The following is a 24,668-nucleotide window of genomic DNA, read 5'->3' as shown; positions in this document are numbered from 1 at the left end:
AAAAAGTTACAGGAGGAATACAGTAAAGAAAACAGTATCAGTAAATATTAAGTAACCAGACTCTAACCTAGATTATAGCAACATTAAGCTTCAAATACTTGTAACTGCAGACAATGTTGCTATTTAGAACATCTGCTCCAGCTATTGCGCTCATTCTATGCCTCTCAAATGACAGAGAGCTACACAGCGTTCAATTATAACGTGTATTCTCTGGAAGGTATTACACCTTTTTCAACAAATCTGAGTACTTTGTCATAGTGGCATCCAACTTTTACTTACTATTTCTGCATACTACTCTTTGGTATTAACTCATTTCCCTTTTAAACATCTTTCACCAGAAGGACTAGAGATACACAAAAGACATGATGAATTATCCCTTGAAGACGATTACTTTTTACAAAACAGCCCTGTATTATTCCTAGAGCGATGGGGATGAATAGATGCAGAGAACTGTCTTTCAATTCTGCAGTGTAGTCAGTGTCAACAGAAGTCTGTCTTTGGACAGAAAATAAAACACTACTTTAGATAAACATTGATACATGCCAGTATTTAAGTCTGGAAAGACAATATAGCTGACAAGAGACAAGTGGCCACGGATACTGCCTGAGGGAGAAAAAAGGGAATCAGCTAAAGGTGTTGTCAGGTGCTTGTGAGGAACTCTGCCATACAGCTATGAAACAAAATAACCAGAATAAATGGTATGGCCAGTTTTGCTGCTACAGTTAAAGCCAGAAACTTAGCGCCCATCTGAGAACGAGAACCATAGACTGCTGCATTAATGCAAGCCTGCATCCAACACCCTGAAATCAGGCAGCAATTCTGTTAGTGATTTAAAAGTCTGATAGCTAACAGCTAAGTCTTCTGACATTGTGGACACTGCTCTCACTATATCCATTAGAAAAGAATAATTTATGTCAGAAGGGGCCTCTGCAGATCATATGGTCCAACCTCTGCTCAAAGCAATACCAACAGATTGCTCAGTGCCTTGCCCAGACAAGTTTTGAATACTCCAGGGATGGAGATTACACAACCTAATATCCAATTGGAGTCTCCCATGTTGCAACCTCTATCCATTGCTTCTCATCTAAGAGGAGCCTGTATCCACCTTTAGACTCTCCCATTAGGCAGGCAAAGGTAGCATTAAGCTGTTTTAGCCAAGCCTTCTCTTCTTAAAGGCTGAACATGCTGTTTCTCCCAGCTTCTACTTGTCTATCATGAGCTCCATGTGCTCAACTCAATCCAGTGTGTCACATTTACTTCTACTAGTGAGCTCAAAGCTTGATATTCTCAACAAAGACACCACAAACTAACCAGGCAAAAGACAGACTCATTCAATCCCTTTACAGTTCAATTCCCTACAGAGCAGCAGAAAATTAAACCATAGTTAGCCATCTTTACTCACAATAAAACCTCTCCTCAAGACCTAGGACCAAAAAGCAGCATTATGGACATAATCTAGGTATTCATTATCTGAAACAAGAACTTGCACTAAACTGCTGGAATAAAACAGAAACAGGATGAAACACATGGCTCTAACTGTGCTTTCTATGTATACATACACAGAATTCCATTTATACTCCATATATAATGCAATTTTGCTGCACAGCCATAAGACCAGTCTTCTAACTGCAGTTTTCATAAAGCAAAAACAGTTTTAAAATTTTCTCAGGTATACTTCACGGAATATTTAGCACATGTACAAAACAGCTGCGAAGAGACATAAATGAAGCTCAAATAGGTATACCTATCTTGCTTCAGGAAAAAGATCTGATGTCTGTACTTTTGTTGCCAAGATCTCTGTAAAGCGGTATATTCTTCTTACAAGCAATACAGGAAAAATACTAAATAGGGGAAAAGTAATATAGTCAATTCACTCTTAAGTCAGGTTCATGGGCCTTCAGAAACTCTTCCTGGTTAAGAGCAAGATGTGGGATAAACTGTTCAGTAACTTCTCATAGACTATTATAACATGTACTATAGGTTACCAAAACCTATGGCTGACGAGTAGAAACCCTGAAGTGAAATATTTCCACATCTGACCTATATGAAACATCTGATCACTCTTTTAATTGAGTACTTAATTTCAATTTCATGAACTTCATTTCAACGTCTTCTTATTGCTGGGAATTGCAATATATGTCTCTGTTCTTTTGTATAGAAAACCCCCAATTCTCAACATACACCTAGTCACCTCATCTCCATGACGTACCAGCATAGAGGGAAAACATTTCTTCCAGAAAACTCAATTGCTAAGGGGAAGTAGCAGCTAAAACTACAGGTATCACTGATGAACATGAAAATACAAAAGTAAATTTTTTTCCTAATTCACTGAAAATGAGTCCTATTGGTCACCTCGAAGAAGAAAATACCATCACAGTCTAAATTACTTCAGGAAAGACGGACACAAAACAATCAAATATAAACGTTATGGGTCTCATCTCAGCTAGACAAAGCCTCGGTTTCAGTTATCTATTAGCAGAGAAGCAAAGAAAAACTACCATCTCTGCAGAACATTTCAAGAGATAGATGACAAAATCTTGGTTTTCTTCTTAAAGACAAAAAGTTTAAAATTATGTAATATGGCAAACTAGATTAAAATGAACCTAAAAAGGAAACGGCTACAAGAACAGAAGACAGAATTCCTCACAGATCATTTAACATTGTATGTTAAAAAATAAAAATAAAACAGTGTTACATTAGGCTGTCATGGTTTAACCCCAGCCACCAATTAAGCCGCACACAGCCACTCGCTCACTCCACCCTGGTGGGATGGGAGAGAGAATCAGAAGGGTAGAAGTGAGAAAACTCCTGGGCTGAGGTAAAGACAGTTTAATAGATAGAGCAAAAGTCATGCATGCAAGCAAAGCAAAACAAGGAATTCATTCACCACTTCCCATCGGCAGGCAGGTGTTCAGCCATCCTCAGGAAAGCAGGGCTCCGTCACACATAACCATTACTTGGGAAGGCAAAAACACTATCACTCCAAACGTCCTCCCACCTCCTTCTTCTTCCCCCACCTTTATATGCTGAGCGTGACCTCACATGGTCTGGGATATCCCTTTGGTCAGTTGGGGTCAGCTGTCCTGGCTGTGTCCCCTCCCAACTTCTTGTGCATCCCCAGCCCGCTCACTGGTGGGGTGAGAAAAGGCCTTGACGTTGTGTAAGCACTGCTCAGCAGTAAGGAAAACATCCCTGAATTATCAACAGTTTCCAGCACAAATCCAAAACACAGCCTCATACTAGCTATTAGAAGTATGTTAAAAGAACGTTAGCCCTATCCCAGCCAAAACCAGTACATAGGTCTTCTAGGGTTGGGTTTCGGGGTGGCTTTTTTTTTATCAGTTCGGGTTTTTTATTTTGTTTGTTTCTGGTTTTTTTCTTCTCCAAACAAAAGAAAAATAAGAACACTAAATCATCCTGTCTAAGACAAGGCTGATGAAAACTTTTGGTAATTCAGGAAGCAAACTAATCAAACAAGAAACAGTAGTTTAGATGAAGCAGTAAAACTAGAATTATGTTTTTCTATAGCAACACATTATCCTATATAGCTGATGCTAACTGGTCAGCCATATGAATCAAATTATGTATGTTCTGCAAATTAATTCTCATTGGAATTTCATGCTTAGAAGAGTAAGATCTTAAAAATACCACTGAGTATGTTAACTATTCTGTTTAAATTTACTTACCAAACATCCCACTAGTTTGAAGTATGCAGCAAATACTTGAATGTGCATTTGTAACATTAAGGTTCTTTGCATTAGTTACATCAAAAAAAATTCTTACACTACTATTTCATGAAATACAATGAATTTACTAAAAATCTAAAACAACAGGAAACCTTAACTCTAGGTACATTATTATCACCAACAGGTGTACTGCATAAAAACTACGCGAGACAGTAAAAATTTTTAGATGCCCAGTCTAACTGAACAGTGAGTTCTTACATTTCTTGTACGTACTTTTTGATGAAGTAAGTAATTTTCCTTGTTTGTGAGGGAGCAGGAGAAATTCAATACCTGCAACATGTATTTCACATCATCTTTTTATTATTTTTACATATAAACATTGTAGTGTAAAAGCAACTTCTGTCTGAAATATATGTATGACCATGACTGTGATATTCTCCTGAAATATTAATATACCATGAAACAAAAATGTGTTACACAGAAAATAATTCCATTGTGTTTTTACCTAGCGTGTCATTGTACTTACCCTGGAATACAGCTTTATAGATTAGGCAGTTTACAAGAAATGTTTGATACAGTGACAAGTTGCAAAGCATTCCTTTCTTGTTATGTGTCCTTTGCAAACTGCAAGCCTATTACTGATCAACATGCTTTGCATATCAAAAATACTCACCATCCACTAATAATTTATTAAAAAGATAACACTCAAAAATGCTGCACCATTTAAAAATAGTATGAATTCACATCTATTTAAATACAAATTGCAGTTAAAGACAACTTAAATATCAACTTAAATATTGCTAAAAAAAAAAAAATCCATTTCCTTTAAAAACTGAAGACTTTACCAAAGGGTATCATAACATCAATTTTCAATCATCAGCTCTTTTTTGTCATACCTTAGCACACTGTGAATATTACATAAAGCCTCAATAAATTTTACCACTTTGCTATGGCTTAAAGTAATATAGAGAAAATAAAATGAGTCTAAAACCTTTATATCTTCCTCCCACTTGAAATATGCTTTTATGTTTAAATATAAGATTCTGGGATAATTAAAATATTACTGACCATTTACAAAGATTTCCATGATTCTTTTGAGACATGGAAAAAGATAAGTTGAAAAATAAAATACAGTAACATAATTGTTATGAATAATAGACAATGAAGGAAGACAATACAGTTGGAGACCTTTTTTTGTATATACACATAATTCAATATATTAACAATCCATGCACTACTGAAACATTTTAAATTATTTTTCAAATAATTAAAATTATTACTAAAACATGAAACTGCACACTTCAACTTTTCTAATTAATAGAATCTCTTTTGAAAATGTTATTGCAAGTATACATTAAATAGTACAAATTTAGATTTGCGCAATAGGCTTAGAAAACCACAGAAAGATACTTCATTATATATCTGGATTTTCAACTTTCATGGTATTCAGACTTTAAAGATGAAGCAATTTTTAGGGCCTATTCAAAAATTGTCTACAATTAAACAAAATTATGCTGGCTTTGAAATTTTAAAAATTCTGATGGCTATTACGTCAAACTAGTAACAGAAAACCATGAAAATTCTTTTAGCTACATACTCACATTCTTGACAAAACTTTTTATTCGGGATTTACTCATTCAGTGTATAAGGAAATCCAATGTCATTAGACCCGAAGATAGGTTATTTCAGCGAGCAGGTTAGTAATAATGCTCATCTGTATAAAACCCTACAAGCTTGAAAATAATAAAAACCATTGCATTGAACTACTAAAACAACACTGAAGACAAATACATTTTATTAATACAGAAAGCTGTTGGAAAGCAAGCAAAGTGAAAGCATACAAATTTATCATTTTTTTAAGAGACAAAGGGCAGTAAATTAGTCAATCTCCATGCTGGCTCATTCTTTGTTATGTGGTAAACAGATTACATTGGTTGTGCCAAAACTAGGAACACAACATGGTTTTACAGAACTGTATCCACTATTCATACTGAATTGATGCACCCCAACTGTGGACTGGGACTTGACAGCCTAATGCTTTAATACTCATTTTTATTGTAAATGAAAGAAATTGACTTAGAAAGACATAGCTGTGAAATTTTGAGGTTTTAGTGATAAAATTTAGGTTTTTTTAAGTCAGCACAAAAAAAATTGGTGGTGTGCAGCCACCATCATAGTTTATATACTACCACTGAGAACAAACAAAAAAATAATTCAGGGTGCGCAGTTTAAGGCTGGTGAATACTGTACTGGCAGAATGTTGCTTCAGCTGCCAAATGAGCTTGAGACAAAAAAAACCCCAAACACCACAACTGAAACCATAAAATACATGCCAAAATTTTGCCAATTGGCAATACATGCCAAATAGAACAAAAAGAACAATCCAGGACATAATTGTTTTCAAAAAAATCTCCTAAAAGATAAGAAGACTAAATGACAGTCATTAAAATTGGTTATTACATAAATAACCTCTTCTTCTGGGGCTTTAATTCTCTTTTAAAAGATATCTAATATGACCTCTTCTTTAAAAAAACTGCTCAACAGTTACTTGATATATGACAACATCGTCTTAAGTTTGAGAAGGAAGACTCTGCTATATGTCATACTAAATATTTTACTAAAATCAAGTTATTACAACTGTAACAAATATAGTTTTATAAAACACTGAATGTACAATTTTATTTACATGCAAGTCTGTTAAAGGAATGACCTCCAGAAGAAAATGGTCTTGAATAGGCCTATTTAAAACACTGAAGATCCACTACTTTATTGGAGGTGATGATGTTTTTTACGAGTGCAAGTAACAGATTTTTATAACTGACTGCAACTGTGTTATCGCCTACTGGAAATACTGAAAGAATTCCATGAGTCTGTATTGCCTCCCCACCTATGTCTTCGCTGCAGAGGCGGCCTTTGAGTGTTTTTGTGGGGAGGTACCACTGAATTCATGACAATAGGTATGGATATTTGATACTCATATCGTTCCAACATCTGAGCAATCTTCTCACGAGTGACCCCATGTTTATTCCTCCTACAAAAATAAAAATTTAAATAAATTGGCTGGTATGTTTATATGTTTACAGTCTTTAAGAAAAAAGCCTGATTTTGCAATTTTTCTTCCTGTTTTTCATATTTGAAATTTCACTTTTATTACACTGTACCCTCATTCTCTCAGTTTTCAACTTGTGTTAAAGTTTATTTTAATGATTCATCACTGCATATATTAAATAACAGAAAACAATACAGTCATTCTTCTTCATACAGAAATGTGATGCTATTCACCGGGACTATGTACTTAAAGAACCCTAAAAGGACTTTGCTTTCTATTTGTTCATCAGATTTTACATGATATACTAGCTAATGAGTAGAAGGAAGAATATTATAGACTACTACTTATGAAAGCAATGTTCAAACTAGCATAAAAAAAAAAATGAAGCTACATGGTTTCAAGATTTAATGACAGAATATTTTCTCATCAATTGTTGTCTCTCACATCAATAAATCTATGTAAAATAAGAAGCAATTTTAGTTTTGAATCAGAAAGCATGTTCATGATACCGTTACCTACTAGCTCTTATCGATACTTGCTGTAAATTTAGAAGTGTACTAAAACACATATAACAGAAGAGAGGCCAAAAGTGTTGTCCTATTCTTGCAGCATGTAATGAACAGCTACTTTTCAGTGAGAACTTGGCCTAATAAGAACTTGAGACATTAGACATTACATTAGTATGTATCTATCTTCTTACTATCTGTGGAATAGGATCTTAAAAATCCACGTTAGCAGAAAATTTCAGTCTCTGCCATAAAGAAAACCGCAAGGCTCATGCACAAACTGAATGTCAGAGAATTGCCAGCACTGTAAACAGAACTCAATCTAAAAGAACAGATATAAAACGTAAACAAAAAGTTTTGATAGTGTAGACAAGCACTTATCATAACCCAATATATTCTTATCACCAAGAAACCTTGTCCGAGGTGAATTATTTCCAAGTCATACCGATAGGGAATGTATGCCTGCACCCTTGTGCTTTCTGTCAGGGACAGAAGAGGCATGGGCCTCCTTACCAACTTGCTCAGTTCTACAGAGGAGAAATCAATACTGGGAACAAACAGACTATACTGGAAAGAGGATACTCTATACAGAAATATTTGAAAAGACTGATTTCCTCCCCCCCAAGGATTTTGTGTGTATTATTACAATAAAGAAGTATGCATCAAGTTGATGAGGGTTCAGAGCATACTGCAGGTAGCACACTAGTTTCACATTCAGAGTGGAAGATGACTTGGTGATCTCAGAAGTATTCAGAATTATGCTAAAGGCTAAGGTGTATTTTATCAGCTTTCCTTCTAGGAAGAAAAGGCTTAAGTAGAGTATTTCTCTCACAGACACTCTTCCCTGAGACAACATCAGAAGCTAGAGTGCTCATCACAAGCAGCTCATTGTTTAAATGCTACTAATTTCTACATTGTGCTAAAGAAGTCCAGGAGCAGAAGCATGTCGAACTTATACGTTAACAAGTCTTAAGAGTTTTGATTTTATTCACAATTATGAACAAGGTTAATGGTAGAGAAGAAAGCCAAACTCCTAGAAATACAGGGATTCTATAAAGTGCTTGACTCTCCTGACAGAAAAAAAATGAGAAGAGGAAGTCTAAGTCCTTTTATGTCAAATGGTGGAAGCACAGAGTTATTCAATATTTTCCATATCTTAGTACTCCTAGAAAAAGATTACAGCTGAAGTGCTCTGGCATAAAATGCACACTCATCCACAATTGAATCAACTTGTGTATAATCACTTCATAAATGAGCAAGTACTTCCTTAAAGAACAAGGTAGGATAATAAAATCACCACCAGTAAAATCTCATCAAGCATTGAAATTAATTTAAAAAAGGCAACAATTCTGCTGTATAGTGTCATTTAATACTGGGATCTCCTCTTCAGTCATGGCTTCACTCATGCTTTAGTGGCTTGGCTATGCTGAAAGAGCATAAAGCCATCTATCCTTAACCAGTACTGATGTACCAGCAAAAGCTCCTAACAGTTATGCTTTGCGAGCTGGCTTTGCTCGGAGGAACATGGAATCCATTGATAAAAGTGAAGTTCTGTCACTATTAAATGATTCTACATTAGAAGAATCTTACATATCAATATACGGCAAAGTAATCCTGCATAGATGTGACTGCTTCAAAGAATCAGCACAAATTTAATGATGTCAATACCAAATTGCAGTTTTATGATCATACTGAAGGAAAAAGGATTATATTAAACATGTTCGCAGTTCACTTCTGTGTGAAGTTACTCAGCAGGTTAACTTTTTTTAAATTAAAACATCCATCCCAAAATACAGATTATACATAGGATACCTGTTATTCCCCAAAAGCTTGAATCAAATGTACACTTTTTTTTAAAAAAAGTTCTAGTCCAACTGACCACCTACTCAGAAAGTATACCAACATGACAGAGGATAATTTTTTCATCCAACACTAATTAAACACTTAAAAAAGAAAATAATATATAAAAAAAAAGGTCTTTCTCTTCTACCAGGGATTTTGCCACTTGCTTACTCTCTCACCTGCAGTTTTCGAGATTACCTAAAAATGGTATCAAAGTACAAAATCCTTTACGTAAAGGTCTAAATGCTATGCAAGAAGTCTTGAGCACTACCACAAGACACATATCTGTGGAGTCAAGATGTTTTCACAGAAGTTACATGCACAAAACTAAACTAAAAGCAAAATCACTCATGAGTGTCTCTAAAGACAACTTGCACCTCACAGGCACATTGGAAGAAAAAGACCTGACACCTATTCCACACTAAAACATCTGTCACATTCCTGACATCAAGAATTCACTCAGTGTTGACCTAGAGAGCCTTTTCACAGATTTCCAAACACACTAAGCAGTAGCAGAAACAACTCTATAAAAATAGTATCTAGAAACGCATCTAACTTCTAAAATATAGACATATCACTTGATAAAGCCTTACTAACAATCTAGACAGCACCACTAAAACAAATAAATAAGGAGCATGTATCCAAACTATAACAAAATTATTTTGCTAATTAAAGTAGGAGGTAGTGTATTTTTTATTTCAACTACCATAAAAAAAGTGATCATTTCGGAGGGAATTAGAACGTATGACTCCAGACAACTAATAAAATTACCCAAATTTATTATTAGCATAATATTTGGCCAGGTATTGCAAAAAATGTTGAGCTCAAAATTCATAAGGGGAATCCCCAAACTACATGTCTATTATTATCTATTTCCCAAACACACGAATATGAAAAAAACATTAAACCTTAAAAATTGAGTCCTCTCCCCAAGTAACTGAAAACCAGAATGAAACCCCACATTATCACCTTTCCTAAACTCTCAAAAAATAAAGTTCCCAGACAATAGGCCTCTATTCAAATATTTCAAGCAACTGGAGCTGCTAAAACATTTCTAGGAAGCTCCTAATAACTAGTAGCAGCACTTCACAGTTCAAGGGCTTTCCTTTGGTTTCAGGAAAGATATAAACTTTACTCCTACAATTAATGATTCAACAATAAAATACAAAGGTAACAACACTTCACATTTGTTTATCCTGTTACCTGTTAAGACCATGTGAAAACATGAATTTTCCTGGAAAATGAGTCTGTCTCATGTAATGAAAATCTCACACTGAACATCTTAGAAATGTCTGATTACTAAGACAGCTTCCTAACCTGGCTGTGCTGGACCCCAAACTAGAAAAACTTATTAGAATTCATCCTATAAAGAGAGGGCTCCATCTCTAAAAATAAGTTAGTGCTAACTTAGGGGCAAAAGGTGAAAACTTTAAAAGATATATTAACACAAAGCCCAAGTCAGTAATGTAAGTATTATACACACATACTTCATGCATTGTAGGGGCTACTTTACAAAGCTGAAACAATTATAAGCCAAGTCAGTTGGAGGGATATAAAATGACAATCAGTGAGAGAACTCTTTGTAATCAACCATGAAAATATTACATTACATTTCAAACAATGGAATAACCCTAAGTTGGCCGGATACCTCACAGATTTCTAATGCAGATACATCTGAGACAAAAGAGACATTAACCAGAAATAATAAGCAGCTTCCCAGTCACTCTTACAACCCAGAACTCCAATGACCTATGTCCAACGGTACTCTAAGTCAGATCCTCTGAAGACAGGGGACAGTTTCACCAAATCTTGCAATAGACTAATCTAAAATATGAGCTTTCATTTTAACCTTTACTGTTTAGTAACAGTCTGTTGTTCTTTGACACTGAGACATCTGTAAATGCAGACAAAACAAAGCACTTAAATCGATGCATTCTTTGCAAAATGCACAATTTCTTTTTGTCTTCTACCTATTTCTTGCTGTCAGCATTTTGTAGCAACAAATTTCTCAGAACAATTATTCATTATAATAGCAGTGATTCTTACAGGAGTCAATCATTTTTCTATTAATGTCCAACAAAATTTCAATATTGACTTTCTGGGCCAACAAGCCAGGACCTCTATTTTTTTGTCTGTTTGTTTATCCATAACATTTCCATTTAAAGGTATATCTCAAAATGCCTATTTAAATAAAATATATTTTATACTAGAAGTTAAGCATTTAAAAAAATAAGATACTGAATAAAACAGAATGTACTACATATATATTTAGGTGTGCATATTTATCTGTGTGCCCATCTATCTCTATATAGAAGTACAATGATTTCTGTAATATAAACCTTACTTTTCTAATTCTTCAGGATCAAACTTCCACCAAGTATCTGGCTCATGGAACTCCACTCTGTATCCCTTTTCTAGAGCCTGAAGCAAGCAAAGAAAAACATGTGATATGTATACCATTATTACATAAAATGTAATAAAAAGTTTATAGACCAGTATAATAAACAAATGTAGTTAACTCTGTGGTGGTAGCATGCTGGATTTCTCTTACTGTCAACCCATTCATACCCATTCATTCCAGGCTAAGCAGATTAGATCAAGTCAATCTTTAAATTGGCCTAACTAGTGCCATACCAATTACTGATCGTATCAATAAGCAGTCTCTCTTGAGAAACCTGAGTAAGGAAAATGTTTCTTGACAAAACAGACCAACTTATCACATATGAACGTAAGTTCGAAAAGTTGTAACAGATGATATAATCACACACCAAAACCTACCACTTCCACATATGGCTTCATTTCCCAGGCTTGAGTATTAGTGTTGTCTATTATAACTGGAGATTTTCCCTGCTCCATTGCTTGTTTTGCTGCAATGAAAAACAGTGCAAGTTAATAACTAACTATGTAACTCAAATAAAATGGTAAATGTAAATAAACTGTTCCAGATGTTTTCTGCACTAATCTAGCCTGACTGAAACACACTGTTGAAAAGGAATAAAAGCACTGTAAGGTAGGGACAGGAATGGAAAGAAGTAGAAGCAAGAAGGTAAGAAAAATAAAGTGAAGGTCATAAAAAACAGGTGGTGACGAATTGATGCAAAAAGGGTAAATAGGAAGTGTAGCAGTCAAAGTAACAGAACTGCTCAAAGTCTGTGGCCTGCTGAGTATAGGGATCCCAGCATGAAACCATATCCTGGTTCCAGCTTTACCAGTCCTGCCAGATAACGCATGGTGCATTCATAACCGAGACCTGTGGTTAGGTATTGCAGCTCTTCTCCAACAAAATGCTAAGAAATAGGTGATCTTCACAGAAAGACATCACATATTTGAAATATTTCTGAGATCCATTAAAAAAACCCAATTACAACCATGTTCTCTCTATTTGAATAATGGTTTTAACTCACTGGCCCATTTCTACCAAATTCAAACGAGGGGAGCAGCTTCAGGAATAATAAACTGCTTCCCAGTTCTACAAAACAGCAACTGTTAAGAAGGCACACCCAAATTAACATTTTTATTGATGGAAAGACAGACAGAGCACAGCCATGATGCAATTTGTTTGGCAGGACACTTAAACAGTGGCATGCTTTTAACTTTGAACCAGCAAGAGTTACTGCTTCTTACCTAGCAGAAGCATCCTAGAGATTACAGTGCAGAACTGGGATTGGTTGGAGGAGTTCAGGGGACAAAACATGCAGATCTGTTGGCTACCTGAGATTCATCAGCTCCACAGCACAGAAAACATCTTAACATTACCTTGATGCCTAAAATGGTATCTCTTCATAATCCCAAGATCGCTTTAGTCTTGATAAATCAATTAAGCATCTCTCTTATGCGTAAACTTAACTTTGATCTTGAGATCAGGCATTCTTCTAAATCCCTTACACAGTTAGTCCAGAAAGCATTCTCAGAGGACTCCTAACTCACATTACTAGGATTTGTCCCTGAAAACACCAACATTGCAGAACCACTTTTTTTGAGCACATCTAGAGAGCACGATTATGACATTCAGCTTCTACATAATGCTACACAGGAGACTTACCCAAGGAATTGAAAACCTCAAGTTCTACACCCTTATCAGCTTGATATCCACCTCCATTTTATACAAAATGGGACAGCAGTTAATTATTCTTACCAGAAATTCAGAAGCAACTCTCCTGCAGAATAGAGTACCTAGACAGGGTACTTGAGTATCCCACTTCTGGGACAAATGGGCTACGTTAATTTTCATTATTTTAACTTCCTTCACCTTTTTATTTTGAAAGCAATACCTCTGCCATTCTTTGCAGAAAGCGACACAACTTTTACATCTTTAGAAGACAACTACTTTGTGCATGAATCAGTAAATGGAGTTCTTTTTGCAGCCTGAAACTAAGCCAGATGGAAAAGCAGATTTCCAACTTATGACTGAGTATCAGGTTCATGAAGAAGGTTCCTCAACTCCCCCTACAACTACTCTAAAGCATCTTGCAACTGAAAGTAAGGCTTTTATAAAATCTATTCCTCAGCTTCTTTGTGCCTCAGTTAATCAGTAAAAACAGAACAATAATTCCTTATCTATACTACAAAACCATTGTGAAGATGAATTCCAATTAAAAAAATTTAAAAAATCAATTGCTCTGATGCTACACATTGAAGCCAAGAAAAAAAAATTTTATAGTTAGTTTAAGCAGTACTAGCAATGTAAGCCACAAACACATAAAGAATTTCACATTTCAAAATTCTTGCCAGAAAAGAGCAAGGATTCAGTCCTTTTAAAAGACACTGGGTGCAAAAGCAAAAAAAAAAAAAAAAGCATTACAGTTTGTGCACTGTTTCTTCCCATACACTTGTACCTCTTTCAGCACGTGATGAATTTTTCTGTAGTTGAATAGGGGATCATCAGCATGACTCAAGCATTCCTTGGGTAATTGTGAGATAAATAACAAGTAAGTCAGAATGACTACAAAGGGAGAAGGATCATCTTCTGGTGAATGTTCTTGAGTATCATCCCACCTCTTTCTAAGTGGCTACTACTTTGCATGATCTCCATTTTCTGGCTGTCCAATTTCAAAACTTACAGGTATCATTTACAGAAGTGATACGAAATCATCTGAAGACAGTGAAAATTTATTCTGAATATATGAAGTTTAATTACTACTACATACCCTGAAGAAAATATCTAAATTGCTGAGTTTGGCATCCAAAATAGGAAGATGTTTTTAGCAACTGTGCCTTAGCTTGCCAATGAAAAATTCAGAATATAGTACCACTAGTGTCCACAGAAAGTTAAGATGATGAACTACATGAAAGAACTGAAATATCTGAAGCTCAAAATCCTAAAATATCACCCATACAAAAAAGTTTCCAAGAGAATTAATAATGATCCATTCAACAAAGTTGAAAAGTATGCATTAAATGAAAAGCGAGATCCACAATGAATGCGAGGTGTAAAAAAAAATACATCTGTTGAATACCTGCCCATTTAGTGAACCCTGCTGAATCTGTACATTGAATGAAGCAGGGATCTGAAGGAAGAAACACTCTAAGTACTGGAGACAACTAGGGATTTATCTTGATGGAAATCAATCCATACAATGGGAAGAAATTAAATGAACAGGCTGGGAAATAACTTTGTAGATGTAAGGGACTTAAAAAGGAAAGATAAAATAAGTTCCAACAGAGCACTAAGAAATGATGGTAAAAGCTTTAAAAAAAAATGAAAAGTTTATTGCCCTGGCTTCATTAACCTGGTACAAATGATCCTTCTGAAACCCAAATCTAGAAAAGAAAACTGGTAGGCTGACAGAAACAAGGAAAAATCCTGAAATATGCATTTCAAAAGATTCGTAAAGGTAGCAAGAGAATAGCCAATACTATAACAAAGATACTGGGACCATCATTGATTTACAAAAGCTTATGAAGAAAGATTATATTATAGATACAACCTACTGACATATTCTACCATTTTGTTTTAACTGTGGATCTAAGTATTAAGTGTGCTGATGTAATACCTTAGATAGTTTGGTTTAAAACTGTGTCTGGCAAGACCATGGAGCAGATCTTCCTGGAAACTATGCTAGGGCACATGGAAAATAAGGAGGTGACTGGTGACAGACAACACGGCTTCACTAAGGGCAAATCGTGCCTGACAAATTTGGTGGCCTTCTACGACAGGGTTACGGCATTGGTGGATAAGGGAAGGGCAACTGACGTTGTCTACCTGGACGTGTGCAAACTCTTTGACACTATCCAGCATGATATCCTTGTCTCTAAATTGGAGAGACATGGATTTGACAGATGGACCACTCAGTGGATAAGGAATTGGCTGAATAGTCAGACTCAAAGAGTTGCAGTCAATGGCTCGATGTCCAAGTGGAAAGTAGTGACAAGTGGTGTTTCTCAGGAGCAGGTGTTGGGACCGGCATTGTTTAACATCTTTGTTGGTGACATGGATGGTGGGATTGAGTGCACCCTCAGCAAGTTTGCTGCTGACACCAAGTTGAGTGGTGCAGTTGACACGCTGGAGGGAAGGGATGTGCCATCCAGAGGGACCTGGACAGGCTTGAGAGGTGGGCCTGTGCAAACCTCATGAAGTTCAACAAGGCCAAGTGTAAGGTCCTGCACATGGACCAGGGCAATCCCAAGCACAAATACAGGCTGGGCAATGAGTGGACTTGACAGCAGCCCTGAGGAGAAGGACTTGGAGGTACTGGTGGATGAAAAACTGAACATGAGCTAGCAATGTGCATTTTCAGCCCAGAAAGCCAACTTATCCTGGGCTGCATCAAGAGAAGTGTGGCCAGCAGGTCAAGGGAGGTGATTCTCCCCCTCCAATCTGCGCTTGTGAGACCCCACCTGGAGTACTGTGTCCAGCTCTGGGGTCCTCAACATAAGAGAGACATGGACCTACTCAAGCAAGTCCAGAGGAGGGTCACAAAGTTGATAAGGGGGCTGGAGCACCTCCCCTGTGAGGACAGGCTGAGAGAGTTGGGGTTGTTCAGCTTGGGCAAGAGACAGCACTGGGGAGACCTTATAGCGGCCTTCCGGTACTTAAAGGGGGCCTACAGGAAAGATGGGGAGAAACTTTATCAGGGAGTGTAGTGAGAGGACAATGAGCAATGATTTTAAACTGAAAGAGGGTGTATTTAGATATAAGGAAGTTCTTCACTGTGCAGGTGGTGAGGCACTGGAACAGGTTGCTCAGAGAAGTTGTGGCTGCCCCCTCCCTGGAAGTGTTCAAGGCCAGGTTGGACCGGGCTTTGAGCAACCTGGTGTAGTGGAAGGTGTCCCTGCGCATGGCAGAGGGGTTGGAACTAGATGATCTTTAAGGTCCCTTCCAACCCAAACCATTCTATGATGCTAAAAGTAAAAAAGTTACTAGCTAATTAATTCTATTAGTCACTGTCAAAACCAAACCAAACAAAACCAGAGTTTAAAAATCAGATAAACCCCAACTCGACCTGTCAAGTCAACAATGTTAAAAAGACATGAAAGGCAGCCAAAAGTTCCAGTAGAAGTGGCAGGATGAATTAAAATAGGACACTTAGCAAAGCCACAAAAGTGAATGTAAAAGGGCCTAAAAGCCTGTAAAACAGTGACACTGATTTCACACTTAAAGTTGCAGTGGCAAATTAATTCTAGCATTTCCTAATATTTGTGCACTTGACCTTAAAATCTTCACATTAAATGTGTATGTGTTTTAGTATCAAGGTTATGTAATTCACTGTCTTATAAACATTTCCGAGTTTGACATTTTGTTCATCTAAAATATTTTTTCCCCAGTGGGTCTCACTTGTAACTATTTTTTTCTCATACTTACTATATTACAGATTCACTCCCTCCCCAAAAATGGGGGGAGGATAATTTTTACAGAATAATTTTCTCATTTGTGAAGAAAGTAAATTTTGCCTTCTCCATAATTCTGACACAAGGATTATAAAACTCTAGCTAAAGAAGTTGTCATACAAATATTAGCAAATACATAAATAACTTATGCAGTTGATATGATCTATATGAAACTTTAACAGAGACCTACTCCTCAGACAAGAATCCCAATTACCATGATTACCATTCCCCTGAAGTTCTCATTTCATGTATTTCAAGGATCCACACACAAATGAAACCAAGAGTTTCTGAAGTACTTCAAGTCAGAGAGCTCTATCTAGTCAAAGCAGGAGGTAAGAATTGAGAATAACTTCAGCCCAAAGCTATTCTGACAAATGTTTCACAGTGGGGGTGTTCTATACAGCACAGCTGCTCTTGCTATCAAAATCACTGAATAACTGAATTATATACTGTTCTGGTTATCCAAAATACTGTGTAAGTAAGTGATACAGAACTAGAGAGATCTTAAGGTCTAGTGAGAAACAGCCAGAAGCCATTATCAAGTGAGAATTATTTAGTGGTCTCATAATTGTGAAGTGTTGGGTCCTCTCATCCATAAACGACTACCTTACCACCTCTTCGCTCCTTAGGCTCCTACTGGAAACTTCACTCAAAGTATTTATTATTGCTGCACTCCAACCTCAGAAGTGCTTTTTATAATTGATATTCTAATGACCGCTCTGAAAAAATTCCTTCATTGTTCATACAGAAGCGTTTCCCCATGTATCATAAATTTTACATTAGGGTGAGGAGGGGAGAAAAGGGAAGAATATTTTTTTTACTTGGCCCTTTGTATCTTTTGATGCAAAGAAGTAGTCCTCTGGACAGGAAGGAAGCTTCTGCTTGAGGCACTGCAGCACAAAGAGTAATCAGCATGCACAGGCAATGGAGTTGTTCAGTTTGTCTGCTCCTTGGAGCAGACCAAGCAGGTAGTGAGATTCTTAGAGAATTGTGACAGAAAAAGCAAGAATCTGTCTGCTACCCTTCTTATGCCAGGTAACAATTTCCTTACCAATTACACCCAACCTTTGGACACTGTTAGCTATTGAGAAAGATGACGTATTCAAGCTGTTAATCTACACAAGTGAACTAAAATCTTTCTCAGAAACTCTTCCATAAATTTGGATGAACCTCAGATCAGTAAAGATACTGGAAAAACAGGATACTCTGCTATTGCCAACATTAAAGAAGTTCAATTCTGCCACATCCAGATACTAGTATCAAACGTAACAAATCAGCAGGTCATAGCACAAAGAGGAGAGATTTTCTTTTTTAACTCTGAACCTTCTGTAAGTTCAAAATTTAATGTATATACATTATGCTATATTTCTATTTTCTAAATATAAGCATAATTTAATACGATTCCTCTTATGCATTCAAACCTCTCTTCTGGTTCCAGTCATGGGCATCACCAAGCTGAGTAGCATTATATGTATATCCATCTTGTTGACGAAAATAATCATCGGTGCTGAATACAATGCCATCACGACTTTGACCAAGCAGAATACTGTTAAACAAAGGAAAATGCAAAAATATTTTAACTTTTCTTTTTCAGATAGAAAAAAGACACAGAAAAAAGAATGTATGTAAAATAAATTTAACTGTGCCCTATTTCTGAACTTCTTACAAACTTCAAACAGGTTTATAAAAGTGCACTCATATGTATTACCAGTAACTGTAATCCAAATTAAAGCAATATATTTTCCCACTCTACTATTTCTGTATTTGTTGTTTCTTCTCCTCCACCCTCACCAGATGTTTGTACCCATCTATTTTATGGTTATATTGCAATAAGTTCTAAGTACTTCATAATAATTGAATGTATTTACTAACATTTTCCATATCAACTCTCACTTGGAATTATCTCTAGAAACCAATCTGATCACAAGGAATGTGGATGCTGCTGAGCAATGAACTGAATGTTTAAATCCTTTTTCAGCACCTTAAACTCTCAACATGCCCTCTTCTGACCTTTGACTATGCTGCTTGCACGTACAATGTGGGTGAAACAGGAACAGCAAAAGAAAACTACAAACGCTTACAGCAACTTTGCTATTTTCAGGAAAAAGTAAAAGATCACAATAAACTTTCAAGATTGTCCTACTAATGAAAGTCAGGATTACAGAAGAGTGTCCATATTCCTTCAAGATCCTGTATTCTTCTATTCCAGTTCTGTGTCTTCTCCCCCAGTCCTGGTGACACAGTCTTACTTGCCTCTGCTTCCTCATCAACTCTGGCACTCACTGGATCTAAGCCACTGGAATTCAATGCCCAGAAGAAAGCAATCCTGTTATCATTTTTTTTCCCCCCTGGGTTATTTGTCTGAAGCTTTAGCAGTTGAGTCTATTTAAGAAAATGCCCCAAAAGGTGATACGATCAATGGAGACCTCCCCTGGTTGAGCAGCAGTACGCTGCTACATGGGTTACCACATCTTGTAGAACTGTAGTTTCAGTTTAGTAGATGACAAGAAATTTAAGATAGGATCTCTTCATGTGTCATTCATACGTTAGTGCTAACAGGGTGATAGGAGAGCCATGCATTTTATTATCTGTGCATGTATTACTTCAAATCAGGAGAAAAATAATCACTTCTCGAATCACCTAAACCACTTGATTACACTGTTTTAGCTTGGTTTCTAAGGCAATGCCATTCCATGGGAACTTCTGGACATATAGACCAATTTCAGCAAAACCTGACAGAATATTCTCTCAAAATATGGGGGGGGGGGGGGCGAAGAACAACAAACAGACAAACCAAACTTGTAAACAAATGGATAAAATGCCCAGATTTGAATTAGAACCCATAAAGATATAGAAAAAGATTGCAACTCAAATTTCACATTTACCCAGTCCTTTAGGCCCGCTATTTCCAAGCAACATAGAGAATTTACTGGCTAGAGATTTACTTCATTTGTAGGTCAGAATAAGTTGCATTACATTCTGCTTCTTGCACAGCTAACATTAAAGATATTGGGAGAAATATAAGTACAGTTTAGCAAACAATAAAAGATGCTGGGGAAGCCAATGAGGGTAAGAAGGGAACTCAGAGGAACAAAGTTGCAATGTTCAGTTTAACATGTTTATTTCTATTCTATATTGTAATGTTTTATATTACAGATAATATGTTTATTATTTACAGAAGTTACTGCAACAGGTGATGTAGCAATACTACAAAAATCCATTAAGCTTTTCTAGGATTCTGTATTTGCATTTGTGGTGGTGCAATTCTCATCCCTCCCCGCCCCTCCTTGCTGGGCTGCTTGGTGCTACGTGTGATTCCACACATCCCCCGAGCTATACACCAATCTGCAAAGATAAGGACTGATAACGTTAAGGTGCCCCCTTAACAAGCCTGGCTCCTGCCCTCCTGACTGCTCCAAAACAGTTATAACAGCCCATCATCTCCTAAGGGCCTGGCACACCTGTGCCTGGCATGTGGTCAAATGGGAACAATAACAGAGTTGCACATTCATCAAGTTCTTGTGCAACTGCTGGAAGACACCAGAAGGTATCTGACAAAAGTCAGTTATCTTGGACCCTATAAATTGTGACCACAAGGGAGACCCTTTGAGCTCTCCTGGATCACAGCGGGCCTGTGACCAGCATCTCCCCTGAGCTGGGACGCCTCTCAGGTACCAAAACCCTTAAGGTGTCATCTGCTGCCAGAGCTGACGGAAGGCCAGGGCGAAGTCAACCTGCTCGAGTCTCAATTATCGCCCGTTGAGGAATGCCAAGGCATTGTGAGTATTTGCTCTAAACTTGAGAAGAGGGAAATTTTTCTTTGAGCTAGCTTCTCTTTCACCCATTCTTTCTCTGCTTATTGGTGTGTGGGTACGTACTTCATTCTACTGGATCCAGATACTTTTGTCTCTGTGTGTGTTTGTACGTTTTGTGTATGCGCATGCATATATGTATAAATTAACGTACCGTTAAGGAAGTTAGTGTGAATCTTGTCATTTTAGAATCTGTAAATAAGTCCCTTTTCTTTCTTTCAACCTTTCTGAATTATTTTGTAATGATAAATTGCTGTTAGTTATTAATAAATCTAGATTTCCTGCTAAATCATTACTGTGTTAATACTTTCAACCGCGACAGCATTGTCATGAAATGCCACAGCCAAACCTTCTAGAAGCATCATAGAGCTGACTTTTGGATTTAACTAAAATGAATCCTAAATATTGCCCAGGCACACCAACAAAAATACCTGGGATTCAGAGAAACTGATTGTAGCAAAGTTACAGGGAATAATTAACTGCTGGTTGATTAATAACATCAGAATCTCTGCCAAATCAAATCCACATTAATCCATCCCAATGAGCAATCCCCGTTCTGTCAAATGTAAACTTTATTTTCAGAAAGTCCTTGGAAAACAGGGTTTAAAGGAAAACCTTATAAAACTGAGACAACAGTACAATTCTGTTTAAAATCTGATCTACAGAATATGTGTGATTACAAAACCTCCTTGACTATTTGTTTTCTACAGTATATTTAAATTTGAAAATAGAAAACAGTCGGTTAGTGCCACAGAGCACTTATAGCCCATTGCAACACTCAGATATCACTGTCCTGTGGAAATTTAAGCAACTGTTCTGGCTCAGAAATAGGCAATGTACCCAAAGGCTACAAAAAACAAACTGCACTAGCAGTATGTGGGGGATTTCACCACTGCTGAGGTGGCAGGAACAGAAAAGAACTGGCCAAATCCCAAATAATGTAGGGGAACAAATGCACATTAGTTCTAAGTTACCAAGCTTTCCTATATACATATATATATCTGCAGCAAGAACTACTTAAGTTTAATTCCTACACAAGAAATTTGCTATGTTTTGTCACCTGTCACCAACAACAGACCTGTTGCAGATCATAGTTTAATGACCAGGACACTATATTATGTATTCACTTACATTCCTACACACTTATTGTCCCACAGCTATGTTGTTGGTCATTTTTGCTTTTAAAATATAGAGATTTGTAACAACAAAATTGAGATTACCAAGCACCAGAAGAAACTACTAACGATGCACCTGTCAAGTAACACGATCAAAGCTGCATACAAGCTGTTTTTGTCTTGCTCTTTCTCCCTTTTCCAGAGTATTAAGGTTACCTCAGGACAAATAGCAATGCTATTTCAGAAAGCAGAGCATGATACACCAAAAGTACAGCCACTTTTTTTGGACATTGTTCAATAATTATTTTTGTTAGAGCCTATCTCTTTTAATAGGATGCATATTACACCGGTTTAGGAGAGCACAGAAGGATTCAAAGCCTGTTTTTGTTCTAAGTACATAAAATGGCACCAGTAAATCATACACCACAAACAACAGCATGTTTTAATGTCTATTCCTTTCTTGTTTATTCTCGTTAATAAAGTATTTAACAGGAATTTAGATTAAGTTACTTGGCCATGATTTCACACACGGCCCAATTTTCTTATTTACAGTGTGCTACATTTGCCGACTAATAATGCTAGAAAAATTGATCCACCTTCCACACTCACTTTTTGTGTGCTGAATGTATATACACACATCTGAAAAGAGTAACAACCATCTGCCTTAATAAAAGGGTTAGCAAATAACTGGGATTCTTCTACTAGTTGAGTAGACAGACACACTGCTACAGCTCCTAGGAGCCTGATCATCAGGTTTCTGTAGGAATATATATGAACTTTTTATTTTTATTTCTAGGAACTGACTTTGTTTGCTCAGTGTTCTCAGAATAATTCACTTAAAATCTTCTGTTGTATCTTCCAAACATCATTAGTAGCAATACAGAAGCACAAAGACAAGGGTTTGCGAATCCTGCAGACCCATCAAAGTTTATTCCTGAAATATTTTGTTGTTATTCCTTGAAGTTCAGAATACACCAGCTTATTTATGAACATATATAACTGATATAACAGATTTAATATAGTGAACTATGTTTGCAAGGATAATCCTAAAATTACAGAATTTGGGAAGGCAAAGGGACTACCAAAGAGGCCAGAGTAACAGAACCCTTACCCTATACACAACCCACAAGCTATCACAATGCAATGGGTTTATGAACTGAAACTTAATTATTACAGCAATGATTGTAGCCTGTTCCTAAATTGTGAAATCAAATCATAAAACATAATGTACTAAAAGCCTGACAATCACCTCTTTCAGAATTTGTAGTATTTAAGCTTGCAAAATTTAAAACACAAACATACTTGTCAACATCATACGGAATAATTCACATACTTTTAACATGTATTTGGAAATGAAATTTATCCCAGGCTCATGAACTAGGAAACAGAAATGACAAAAAGCACATCTATGCAAAGAAAGCATCATTACTATTCTAAACCTACAAAGAGATGATATTCCACTTTTGAGAGATGGAGGAAGAAAAAAGTAAAATAAATACATTTCTAATAAGAGACTCAAATTACAAATCAGTCAGCATCAATATGTGCACATGCCTGCAATGAGTAGCAGTATTACCCAACTGCTGTAATCCAGCTTTTCCACCCTAAACCTTCCCTGCAACTGAACACCCATCTTTGAACATAGTAGGACAGTGAAATTAAAGCAGATAAAACAATTAAAGCAGCTCACCTACTTTTTCCAGACATGCTATCTGATCTAATAGAAGATTAGCTTGACATAAAAAACCCACCTTGAATCCAAAAATGCTCATTTTAACTACTCAGCAAACCAATACACATTTTTTCCAGTGCACGCATGCATACACACACACAAATCCTGCCTTTTCTTCAAAACTAAAATGATCCCCCAACCTACATCTGAGTTAGCCCATTTTGATAGGTGATTTTATAAGAAAGATCTCTCAGAAACTCGTAACTCACCTATTTAAAATAGCTAACATACCACAGATGAGGAAAAAATAGATAATAACTAAATATAATTTAAAAATCTGTAGTATTACTAAGCAATGTAAATGTTACTTTAAAAGCATTGCTTGTAACACTGTTTAAAGAAATACATAACTAGAGACAACAGCACACAATTGTTTCTATATTCAGGTATAAATATTAACTCTTCCACTCAGAAGACTGAGACTTTATTCTTCTCAGGAAGAATAAAGACGACTGTCTTCATATATTCCTGACAATGGCTTTAAATCAAAATATACTCTTAAAATGACACCAGTATTTGTTCTTTCAAACTCTCAAAGCTCCTTTTTATTCAAATTCATGTTCAGATATTTATGGAGGAATGGCAAATTGCAATTGCTGCCAAGTTCAGTAGCAAAATATCCTAAAAATACAAGTCTGTTTTCTTATAACTTTTTCTAGCATTGTAAGATCATATTATCATTTACTTCTCATTGTAACAGACTTCTGTTACCTCGGCTAAAGATATCATTGCTAGGTATCTGTCTCGTCAAATTGTTTTAGAAAATTTCTAACTAAATGGTCAATCACTTCTAAAACCAAGGAAGAAATACAGCATGTTTATGATGTTTCATTATTCCAAGCTTTTCTCTGAGAATCTTTGGATTGAGGAAGTGAACTCTGGCAAAGTACATGTGTTCACTTTTCCTGCAAAAATTTTTTGTAAAACTGCCCAAGCTGTAGAACTTTAAAGTATGACATGCACAGAAAGTAATAGTGCAAAGTACCCATTTTTGTACAAAGTAGAGCAGAAAACGCAGAGTCTCCCTGCAGTAAACCCATTCCTGAACAAAGCATTCTGGCAGTGGCAGGAAGCTGATTCAGTACCAACACTGCATCGT

The 24,668-nt window shown here is 36.4% G+C and overlaps 1 protein-coding gene across 1 annotated transcript in view; it reads right to left on the bottom strand.

Moving 5' to 3' along the window:
• Positions 1-4,024: 4,024 nt before the first annotated feature.
• Positions 4,025-24,668, bottom strand: part of N4BP2L2 (NEDD4 binding protein 2 like 2) — a 28,508-nt gene continuing 7,864 nt past the window's right edge. The window contains exons 4-7 of the mRNA XM_074815870.1: positions 18,332-18,456; positions 11,862-11,950; positions 11,428-11,504; positions 4,025-6,717 (exon numbers count right to left, since the gene is read on the bottom strand). Of these exons, the coding sequence (XP_074671971.1) occupies positions 6,519-6,717; positions 11,428-11,504; positions 11,862-11,950; positions 18,332-18,456 (490 nt within the window). The 3' untranslated portion in view covers positions 4,025-6,518. The remainder of the gene's footprint in view (positions 6,718-11,427; positions 11,505-11,861; positions 11,951-18,331; positions 18,457-24,668) is intronic.

Source organism: Strix aluco, chromosome 2 (genome assembly GCF_031877795.1).
Source record: "Strix aluco isolate bStrAlu1 chromosome 2, bStrAlu1.hap1, whole genome shotgun sequence".
Lineage (NCBI taxonomy): Eukaryota > Metazoa > Chordata > Aves > Strigiformes > Strigidae > Strix > Strix aluco.
This window is presented reverse-complemented; position numbering and strand designations above follow the sequence as displayed.